General features: G+C 41.5%; 1 protein-coding gene across 1 annotated transcript in view; it reads left to right on the top strand.

Annotated features, from left to right (window-relative positions):
- Positions 1 to 12,119, top strand: part of col27a1a (collagen, type XXVII, alpha 1a) — a 210,187-nt gene that overhangs the window by 157,577 nt on the left and 40,491 nt on the right. The window contains exons 41-43 of the mRNA XM_055875638.1: positions 1,935 to 1,988; positions 4,115 to 4,171; positions 4,268 to 4,321. Of these exons, the coding sequence (XP_055731613.1) occupies positions 1,935 to 1,988; positions 4,115 to 4,171; positions 4,268 to 4,321 (165 nt within the window). The remainder of the gene's footprint in view (positions 1 to 1,934; positions 1,989 to 4,114; positions 4,172 to 4,267; positions 4,322 to 12,119) is intronic.

Genomic DNA, 12,119 nt, shown 5'->3' with positions numbered 1-12,119 from the left:
CCCCGTATTAAGCATGAATTTTAAACCAGTAAAGGCTTCCCGCATAACTGCAAAATCGGACAGTAGTCTTGTCCCAGCCAGTTCAGCAGTCAGGGGAATTGTGTACATAATAGTATCATCTGCATATAGATGAAATGTACAATTTTCAACAGATGAACCAACAGCATTTATATAAATAGGGAAAAGAACAGGTCCTAGTATCGACACCTGCGGAACTCCTTTAATAAATTCTGACTTAACCTCATCAATCAGGATGGCCTGAATTTTGTCACAAAAATAATCCTAATACCTATAACTGACTATAACTGGTTTCAACTGGCTTAATAACAGTTAGAGCATGGTACTCCAACTCACGGTACTCCAACTCTCTTTTTAATCCAGACCATCACTAAGGTACCTAATTCAATGCATCATGATTATCCATGTGAACAATGAATAGCTGAATCAGGTGTGATGCTGGAATAAAAGCCTACACACCCAGTAGCTCTCCAGACTGGAGTTGGAGACCCCTGAACTAGAAAATTGGCAATTTTAGTAAACAAACCTATGACAAGGAAACAAGTTACGAAACAATAAAACATGTTTTGCTTCAAAGTGGATGTAGCTTTGCCATCAGGGGAATATTTCATTATAAAGGTTATGTCAGTGAAAAAGTGATCTCCGCAAACATCAGTGAAATTGCCTTTAAAAGTATATCACTGATTACATCTGTATATCACAGAATTAACCCTTCCGTGGCCTCCAACTGCTCCTACATGGTAGTCAAACCAAATGCATGCTTTTCAACCATTCACTGCCTGACACCCGCCCGCCCGACTAGCATCACCGCCCTGGACGGTTCTGACCTAGAATATGTGGACAACTATAAATACCTAGGTGTCTGGCTAGACATACAACTCTCCTTCCAGACTCATATTACACATCTCCAATCCAAAATCAAAGCTAGAATCGGCTTTCTACTTTGCAACAAAGCCTCTTTCACTCACGCCGCCAAACTTACTCTAGTAAAACTGACTATACTGCCGATCCTCGACTTCGGCGATGTCATCTACAAAATAGCTTTCAATACTCTACTCAGCAAACTGGATGCAGTCTATCACAGTGCCTTCCGTTTTGTTAACAAATCACCTTATACCACCCACCACTGCGAACTGTATGCTCTAGTCGGTTGGCCCTCGCTACATATTCATCGCCAGACCCACTGGCTCCAGGTCATCTATAAGTCTATGTTTGGTAAAGCTCCGCCTTATCTCAGTTCCTTGTTCACGATAACAACACCCACCCGTAGCACACATTCCAGCAGGTATATCTCACTGATCATCCCCAGAGCCAACACCTCATTTGGCTATCTTTCCTTCCAGTTTTCTGCTGCCAGTGACTGGAACGAATTGCAAAAATCACTGAAGCTGGAGACTTATATTTCCCTCACCAACTTTAAATATCAGCTATCTGAGCAGCTAACCGATCACTGCAGCTGTACATAGTCCATCTGTAAATAGCCCATCCAATCTACCTACCTCATCCCCATACTGTTTTTATTAACTTTTCTGCTCTTCTGCACACCAGTATCTCTACTTGCACATCATCATCTGCTCATTTATCACTCCAGTGTTAAACTGCCGAATTGTAATTCTTCGCTACTATGGCCTATTTATTGCCTACCTCATGTATTTTGCACACACTGTATATAGACTTTCTTTTTTTTCTACTGTGTCATTGACTTGTTTATTGTGTTATTGGCTTGTTTATTGTTTATTCCATGTTATTCCATGTGTAAATCTGTGTTGTTGTCTGTATGTCACACTGCTTTGCCTCATCTTGGCCAGGTCACAGTTATAAATGAGAACTTGTTCGCAACTAGCCTACCTGGTTAAATAAAGGTGAAATAAAAATAAAATAAAACCCCTTTCCTCCTTCCCTGTCTGTCTATATAGGGTCATCAGGGACCCCAAGGCCCTATTGGGCATCGAGGACCAAATGGTGAAAAGGTACACCATTCCCAACACATTATGTCTAACTCAGAAACTACACTGCAAGCATCCCGTAAGGCTAATGTTGCTTTGTCAACTTCATTTTGGGGGTGCTACAGCAGAAGCATATTACAGGCATACAGTGCCATCAGACAGTATTCACACCCCTTAACATCTTCCACTTTTTGTTGTGTTACAGCCTGAATTTAAAATGGAATACTGGCCCACACATTGCGTCACTGGCCGACACACAATACCCCACAATATCAAAGTGGAATTACGTTTTTGGAAATGTTTATTAATGAATTAAAAATGAAAAGCTGAATTGTTTTTTTTCAATAAGTATTGAAACCCCTTTTGTTATGGCAAGCCTAAATAAGTTCAAGAGTAAGTTGCTTAATAAGTCACATAATAAGTTGCATGGTGCAATAATAGTATCTAACATGATTTTTGAATGACTACCTTACCTCTGTACTTAACACTGTACAGTTATCTGTAAGGTCCCTCAGTTGAGCAGTGAATTTCAAACACAGATTCAACCACAAAGACCAGGGCGGTTTTCCAATGCCTCACAATGAAGGGCACCTACAGGTAGATTTAAAAAAAGCATACATTCAATATCCCTTTGAGCATTGTGAAGTTATTAATTTCTCTTCAATACACCCAGTCACTGCAAAGATACAGGCATCCTTCCTAATTCAGTTGCTGGAGAGGAAGGAAACCGCTCAGGGATTTCACCATAAGGCCAATGGTGACTTTAAAACAGTTACAGTGTTTATTGGCTGTGATAGGAGAAAACTGAGGATGGATCTACATCACTAAAGTAAAACTGCAAAAAAATGTGGCAAAGAAATTGCCTTCATGTCCTGAATACAAAAAGCTTTATGTTTGGAGCAAATCCAACACAACACATCACTGAGGACCACTCTTCTTATTTTCAAGCATGGTGTTGGCTGCATCATGTTATGGGTATGCTTTTAGGATAAATCTTAGAGGAAAACCGTGTTCAGTCTGCTTTCCAATCGACACTGGGAGACAAAATTCACCTTTCAGCAGGAGAATAACCTAAAACACAAGGCCAAATCTACACTGTAGTTGCTTACCAAGATGATATTGAATGAGTGGCCTAGTTACAGTTGTGACTTAAATCAGCTTGAAAATCTATGGCAAGACTTGAAAATGGCTGTCTAGCCATGATAAACAAACCAACTTGATAGACCTTGAAGAATTTTTTTTTGAATAATGGGCAAATATTATTATTTACAGCTGTAATCGCTGCCAAAGGTGATTCTAACATATTGACTCAAGGGTGTGAATACTCATGTAAATAAGATATTTCTGTATTTAATCTTCAACACATTTGCAAACATTTCTAAAAATGATGGGTAATTATGTCATATGTCATTATGGGGTAATCTATGTAGTCCATTTTAAATGGAGGCTGTAACAACAAAATGTCAAGGGGTATGACTACTTTCTGACGGGACGGTATATCAGACATTTGTAAAAAAGTGTTTAGCAAATCGAGCTTGCTGCCTCACTGATGTGATTCTTCTGCACCCACTGTAGGGCATCTAAAATATTACAGTGAGTTAGATTCAACTGTGCCTGACGGGCATAAGAAAAACGGACACTTGCGGTCTTGTTTGAACATAATGCTACCCTATCTCTCTATCAACATGTCTCTATCTCAGTCTGTTACGCAGTAGTGTGTATTAACATCAACCAGCTGTCTGGATCTACATTTGAACTCACTGTTTCCCATTTGAACCGTGAAACAAACATCCTCCAACACAACGCTGCAGTTATCCTTTATATTCCCCAAGTCTGCTTCAGATGTATTGCCTAACACACAACAAATCAACCCTGGCTGAAGCTAGTCATTTAAGCATGGCGTAAACACTGCAAAGCTTTTATTTTGCAGAGTGAGAGAGAAAACCATATCTGCTTCATGCACTGATGTGATATGTTTTTGAGTTTTTTTGATCTGCCATGTGTACACAGTTAGAGTAGGATCATTCAGGACACTAACCAACCATCTTTGAAGAAACAAAATACATGAAACTTTCATTGAGCAATCTGTGAGAGGTAAATTGTATTGTCTTCCATTGAATGGCTCCACTAACATTGTTTCTTTATATTAGGGCGAACAGGGGGATGATGGGAAGGTTGAGGGTCCTACTGGTCCTCCAGGCGACAGAGTGAGTTACTCACTATTATCGTCTCATCTTTCATTACTAATCCCAATACGATTCTGAGGGTCTTTAATATCGACCTATTCTTCTGTTTTTGATCAGGGTCCTCCAGGAGACAGAGGAGAGAGAGGGGAGTTAGGGGATCCAGGATACCTAGTAAGTGTTATAAATATGCATCTAAACAAACCAGTCAACCAGCTGATTGGTCCAAAAATTCCTGACCAATTGCATTTCAGTAGTTTATTCCAGGCTATCTCATTGGTTAGAATTTTGACACTGACATCTACCTGTGAAATATTATAGCAAGAGATTCACTCGGCTAAAGCGAGATGGATTTTAAAGAGTAAAATTAAAATATGTGTGTGAGAAGAGACATCCGGGCAGGATATATTTGCAACAACTTCCGAATCTTTACATTTAATGAGTTTTTCTTCAGAGGGAAAATATCTCCACTCTCAGACTCATTTAGTGGATGCTGCAATGATTTTCTGTTCCCAATGACACACTTGCACGCTCTCAAATTCAATTTGTGCACCCTACACAACATGTGCACACTTGATGTGTTTTATATGCGCTTTGCAACTGATGTCATATGGGGCCTTCACATGCTGTCGGAATTATCTGAAGTTCAGAGTTTTGACTCTGAAGTTTCACTTGAACCAACCTCCAAGTCATAATTACAAGTGGGAAAGTCTGAGAACATGTTGTTACCCAAGTTGCCGAGTTGTACATTCACCACTGACCGTTCACCTTTTCAACCTAAACATGACAACAAATCTGTTTTTTATAATTACAAAAAAACGGTTTGTTGTTTGCAGTAGCATGTCTTTTGTTGTAATGTCCCCAACATAGGTGTTAGTTTCACCAATGAAGGATTCAAGCTTTAAGCAAGCTAGCTTATTAGTGTGAACGCTGCGTGTAACACATCCGGTGTCAGGATAAATAAAAAGCAAGGTCTGCTAACTTTCTTTAATTATGTTTAATTACCGCAAACAATGAATGGCAAATGCAATTTTCGTATATACGGGTTCGCTGTATCACCACGCAGGGTTAACAGGGAACTGGCAGGAAGTACGTGAACAGCTGTTCTTATACCGTGATGACGTAGTTTCAACGCGTCTGTTGGCCTATCACAGTAGAGGCTGGGCGCGGTTTAGACTTTGCCCCCCTCGGATTTGTCCAAGCCCCTTGGCGTGTTCCTTTTGTCCACATCTGGTTGCTGGGTAGATTAGATCCGTCTTGTGTCTGTCGATTCTACACTAAAACAGTTCCTAATATGGTATTGTCCAGTATTCTAACCTCTTGGTTGGCCTAGAGAGATGCACACCTCCCCTCTCCAGACTGTCCACTGGCCTGTGTTGGTCAGTCCTTACACCTACCCCCCCCCCCCCCCCCCCTCTGTATTGTTTGTGTGTGTGTGTAACAAAACAATATTCATCTTCAAACAATATGCTAACAAGCTATTATGCATAAACATAATCCTAACATTAGCAACATTAACTAGCTTATTAGCAACATTAACTAGCTTATTAGCAACATTAACTAGCTTATTAGCAACATTAACTAGCTTATTAGCAACATTAACTAGGTAATTTGGGTTTTTATGTTTTATTTATTTGCACCAAAGAAAACAAGTGAAATGCATAACACTACAGATAAAAAAAACTGCATGGAGGAGACTACTGGGTAGTTTGGTTCATCAGGCTAACCACTAGTCTATGCAGGAATTCCAGAGTTTGGAACCTGTGTCTGATAGGGAATGGACTGTGAGGTGCTGCAGTGGAAGGATGGAATTTATCGCAGGGTCTTGTGTTGTTTGGGAATTAACCTGGAAGAATCCATTGAAGGGTTTAGGTAGGCTGTTTGTGGGGTATTTGTAGATGAAGGTGCATCATTTTAGTATATTAAATGTTGTAGATATACAATGTATTCCGTTTCTTAAACAGAGGGACCGATGGAGCCAAGTAGTTAAAGGGGGTGGCTAGTCTTGTAAATGTATTTGGTGTGATGAATAATTTGTGTAGGTAGGAAGAATACAGTATGTACTGGCCCAGACAATATTGCAGTAAATGAGAAATGGGTAAATTAATCTGTAGTGTAGTAATAGGAAGCAAGCCTGATGAACAAAACCACTAATATTTCTGATGATACTTTGCTGCAAACAAAATGAATATGATTTATAACTTTTTATCAATTGAAACACCTAGGAATCGAGTGGATGAAACCTGGTCCATTTTATTCCCCCCAATTGAGATTTTTCTATTATATTGTTTTCTATTTCTTAATCTTACCAGTGAATACAATGAAGATGGATTTTTTTTTAACATTTAAAGATTATTAATTTATCTGTAACCATTCAGAAAACTTGAGTTGGCTTAGTGAATAAAAATTCTAGAGTGACAAAATCATTAGCAAAAAGAATGGTAATTACGGTAGAAGACACAGCAGCAAGGTCTTTGGTTTGAACCCTGTGGAATGCAACAGAATATCTTGGCCCTGGTAGGTGCACAACCATTTGCATATACAAATTGTTCTCAATCATAAACATAATTATATAGCCATTTATATGTAAAATCATGAAAACTGTAATAATGCAATATAGTAATATTTCATGATCAACCATGTCGAATGCTTTTGATAAATCTAAAAAGATGCCAAGAGTGTATTCATTGTTGTACAGGGCTGTAAAGATTTTATCCACAAGTTGTAAAAGAGACATATCTGTATGGTAGTTTTTATGAAAACCATATTGGTGCTCATATAGAATACAGTGTTGGTTTAAATGTTTCAACATTCTTTTACAACCCAGTTTCTCTAGGATTTTTGAAAAACATCATAGTACAGATATTGGGCGATAATATGTACAAGATCTTGGATCCCCAGATTTACAAAAATACAGTAATGGGGAGAACAAATAAAAAATCACATCACCCAAAAAAAGAGTTACATTCCTCCACAAATAAGTCCCCAATCAATACTTTAAATTGCCTGAACAGCACCAGAACATCAAGATGAAATGTATACTGTTCCAACAATGCAGTGAATTAAAACACAGCAACTTCAAGAGTTAACCAATCCTCTGAACGGGTTAGGCAACTCAGATGCCTATACTTCAACAGCAAAGTTAGATTAGACAGAATTTTATGAAGTAGGGCCTTGTAAACAAAAAAAGGGAGTAATGTAGAGGTCTATGTTGTTGTCTGGACTTCCCTAAAGACCCGTAGACCTCTACATTACTCCCTTTTTGTTTACAAGGCCCTACTTCATAAACTTCTGTTTATGATAAGTATCAAAACTGTCACCTATAGGGCCTCCCGAGTGGCGTTTCTACAGACCCGGGTTCGATCCCAGGTGGCCGCAACAGATGTCCTTGTCCCATTGCGCTCTAGCGACTCCTTGTGGCAGGCTGGGCGCATGCACACTGACTTCGGTCACCAGTTGTACGGTGCTTCCTCCAACTCATTGGTGCGGATTTGTTGTTTCTTTCAAAAACAAGGAAATGTCTAAGTGAACCCAAACTTTTGAACGGTAGTGTATATTGCATTATTTTGTGGCGGGTTATGACAGGTACATAAGAGTGTAAAATCCATCATGGTAGTTGTTTAATGGCGTGTTATGTCTAAGGCTGTTGTGGTGACTGTATTACCGCCACACCGGCAGCCATGAGTCGTGACACCAGTAAAATTCTACGTACCAGTCCTGAGTCTTGACCGCATAAAAATTCTAATGTGAATTCTACGTGACTGTTGAGTCACGGTAATCTCCTTTTTTGCACTCTGGACATGTGTTAGTAGTACCAACTCGCTAATGATAATCCATTTGCTAATGGCCTAGTACTCAGGGCTCTATTTTCCCTCTAACCACTCTGGCATCAATGCAAATGCAATCGTAAATCACATCAAACACATCATCAAAACAGTATGTGCTTTTTAAATCTCACCTCACCGCGATGATCAGTTTGAAGAAAGAAGTTCAACAGCAGGTTGAAAGTGAGTGGAAAACATGGTCGTTGTGGATGTTGTTTCAAAGCTAAACACAACGAAATAGACAGTGCTTTCTAAGGTTATGGTTACTTCAAAACCACCATATGCATATTAGAGCTTACGCATAGGCCTATATATGACCTCAAGCCTGAAAATAAAACGGAATAAAAATAATGATTGTTCCATTATGCAATACATAGCTTATCGCATATTACACGTGGCAGAAAAGAAGAAAAATGAGATATCTTTGGTACATAATTGGTCTAGCCTAAATTAAACACGTGCACAGTTAGCCTACAATTATAGTGAATTTGTATTTGATTTTGAATAGCCTAGTAATAGGCTAGTAATAAATAGCCTCATAATTAATAAGCTGACACATCACCTTATTCTACAGAATATCTCGCCACTGTGTGTTTCCTTCTCCTCCCCTCTCTCCTTAATTCCTTTCTCCAGTGCACAGAGGGGCTGTCAAAATATTTCATTGTTTCATTGTGAAAACATGTTACTATCGATGTTCCTGAACAGATTTCACTTGGTTTCCCAAATTGAGCACTGGGTAGCTACAGGAACAGGTTTGGAGAGCCCATAGCATACAGAGTTTCAGCGGAATATCACGATGGCATCGGAGCGGAGGGCTGCCGTCTTATCGGCTCTAAACTAACCATGCTATTTGTTTGTTTTTATGCGATGTTCGTAACTTGTTTTCCAAATAATGTTGCTGCCATGACCGAAAAAAGCTTCTGGACATCAGAACTGGGATTACTCACCTCAAATTGGACGAGGAGTCATTCTTCAATGAGTTGGACGCGAGGGATATACTACAGAAACCCGTCCAGGCCCAGATCCCCGTGATTCCCTGGAAAAGGAAACGTAGGTTTTACTGAAAGAGAAAAGGATGCCTTCTGAGGATAGGCGATGAGTGGCTAATCTGCCCTCGCCTTCCGTTCTGCTAGCTAACGTTCAATCGCTGGAAAATAAATGGGACTACCTGAAAACACGTATATCCTACCAACTGAACATTAAAAACTGTTATACCGCATCGTGGCTGAACGACGACATTAAAAACATACAGCTGGCGGGTTATGCACTCTACCGGCAGGACAGAACAGCAGCCTCTGGTAAGACACGGGGTGGGGGCCTATGCATATTTGTAAACAATAGCTGGTGCACGATATCTAAGGAAGGTTTTGCTCGCCTGAGGTAGAGTATCTCATGATAAGCTGTAGACCACACTATCTACCAAGAGAGTTTTCATCTGTATTTTTGTAGCTGTCTTACATACCACCACAGACCGTGGCTGGCACTAAAACGGCACTCAATGAGCTGTATTCCGCCATAACCAAACAGGAAATGCTCATCCAGAGGTGGCGCTCCTAGTGGCCGGGGACTTTAAAGCGGGGAAACTTAAATCAGTTTTACCTCATTTCTATCACCATGTTAAATGTTCAACCAGAGGGAAAAAAATTCTAGACCACCTTTACTCCACACACAGAGACGTGTACAAAGCTCTCCCTCACCTTTCATTTGACAAATCTGACCATAGCTCTATCCTCCTGTATCCAGCTTACAAGCTAAAATTAAAGCAGAAAGCATCAGTGACTCGGTCTATAAAAAAGTGGTCAGCTGAAGCAGATACTAAACTACAGAACTGTTTTGCTAGCACAGACTGGAATATGTTCCGGGATTCTTCCGATGGCATTGAGGAGTACACCACATCAGTCACTGGCTTTATCAATAAGTGTATCGAGGACGTCGTCCCCACAGTGACTGTACGTACATATCCCAACCAGAAGCCATGGATTACATGCCACATTCGCACTGAACTAAAGGGTAGAGCTGCCGCACTCTAACCAGGAAGCTAATAAGAAATCCCGCTATGCCCTCCAACAAACCATCAAACAGGCAAAGCGTCAATACAAGACTAAGATCGAATCGTACTACACCGGCTCTGACGCTCGTCGGTTGTGGCAGGGCTTGCAAACTATTACAGACTACAAAGGGAAGCACAGCCGAGAGCTGCCCAGTGACACGAGCCTACCAGTAAAACAGCAAGTAAAACTGAAACATGCATGAGAGCATCAGCTGTTCTGGACGACTGTAATCACGCTCTCCGCAGCCAATGAGTAAGACCTTTAAACAGGTCAACATTCACAAGACCGCTGGGCCAGACGGATTACCAGGACGTGTACTGCAAGCATGCGCTGACCAACTGGAAAGTGTCTTCACTGACATTTTCAACCTCTCCCTGTGTTTGAGTCTGTAAGACCACCAAAGTCCCTGTGCCCAAGAACACTAAGGTAACCTGCCTAAATGACTACCGACCCGTAGCACTCACGTCTGTAGCCATGAAATGCTTTGAAAGGCTGGTAATGGCTCACATCAACACCATTATCCCAGAAACCCTAGACCCACTCCAATTTGCATACCACACCAACATATCCCCTGGTGATAATCTCTATTGCAGTCCACACTGCCCTTTCCCACCTTCGCAAAAGGAACACCTATGTGAGAATTTTATGAATTGACTACAGATCAGCGTTCAACACCATAGTGCCCTCAAAGCTCATCACTAAGCTAAGGACCCTAGGACTAAACCTCCCTCTGCAACTGGATCCTGGACTTCCTGATGGGCCGCCCCAGGTGGTAAGAGTAAGTAACAACACATCCTCCACACTGATCCTCAACACAGGGGCCCCTCAGGGGTGCGTGCTCAGTCCCCTCCTGTACTCCCTGTTCACTCATGAGTGCACGGCCAGCCATGACTCCAACACCATCATTACGTTTGCTGATGACACAAATGTGGTAGACCTGATCACCGACAACGATGAGACAACCTATAGGGAGGAGGTCAGAGACCTGACCGTGTGGTGCAAGGACAACCTCTCCGTCAACGTGATCAAGACAAAGGAGATGATTGTGGACTACAGGAAAAGGTGGACCGAGCACGCCCCCATTCTCATCGACGGGGCTGTAGTGGAGCAGATTGAGAGCTTCAATTTCCTTGGCGTCCACATCACCAACAAGCTAACATGGTCCAAGCACACCAAGACAGTCGTGAAAAGGGAACGGCAAAACCTATTCCCCCTCTGGAGACTGAAAAGATTTGGCATGGGTCCTCAGATCCTCAAAAAGTTTTATAGCTTCACCATCGAGAGCATCCTGACGGGTTGCATCACTGCCCGGTATGGCATCTGTTCGGCCTCCCGCAAGGCACTACAGAAGGTGTACAGCCCAGTACATCACCGGGGCCATGCTTACTAGAATCGGCATCCTTTTTTGCAATAAAGCATCCTTCACTCATGCTACCAAACATACCCTCGTAAAACTGACTATCCTACCGATCCTTGACTTCGGCGATGTCATTTATAAAATAGCCTCCAACACTCTACTCAGCAAATTGGATGCAGTCTATCAACAGTGCCATCCGTTTTGTCACCAAAGCCCCATATACTACCCCCCACTGCGACCTGTATGCTCTCGTTGGCTTACCCTCACTTCATATTCATCGCCAAACCCACTGGCTCCAGGTCATCTATAAGTCTTTGCTAGGTAAAGCCCCACCTTAGCTCACTGGTCACCATAGCAGCACCCACCCGTAGCACGCGTTCCAGCAGGTATATTTCACTGGTCACCCCCAAAGCCTATTCCTGTTTGGCCACCTTTCCTTACAGTTCTCTGCTGCCAAAATCACTGAAGCTGGAGACTCATATCTCCCTCACTAACTTTAAGCATGAGCTGTCAGAGCAGCTCACAGATCACTGCACCTGTACATAGCCCATCTATAAATAGGCCATCCAACTACCTCATTCCCATATTGTTATTTAAAATTGTTTTGCTGCTCTGCACCCCAGTATCTCTACTTGCACATTCATCTTCTGCACATCTATCACTCCAGTGTTTAATTGCTAAATTGTAATTATTTCGCCTCTATGGCCTATTATTTTTCTTACCTCCCTAATCTTACCTCG

Source organism: Salvelinus fontinalis, chromosome 21 (genome assembly GCF_029448725.1).
Source record: "Salvelinus fontinalis isolate EN_2023a chromosome 21, ASM2944872v1, whole genome shotgun sequence".
NCBI lineage: Eukaryota > Metazoa > Chordata > Actinopteri > Salmoniformes > Salmonidae > Salvelinus > Salvelinus fontinalis.
The sequence above is the reverse complement of the archived record's forward strand: the minus strand, read 5'-3'. Positions and strand labels throughout refer to the sequence as shown.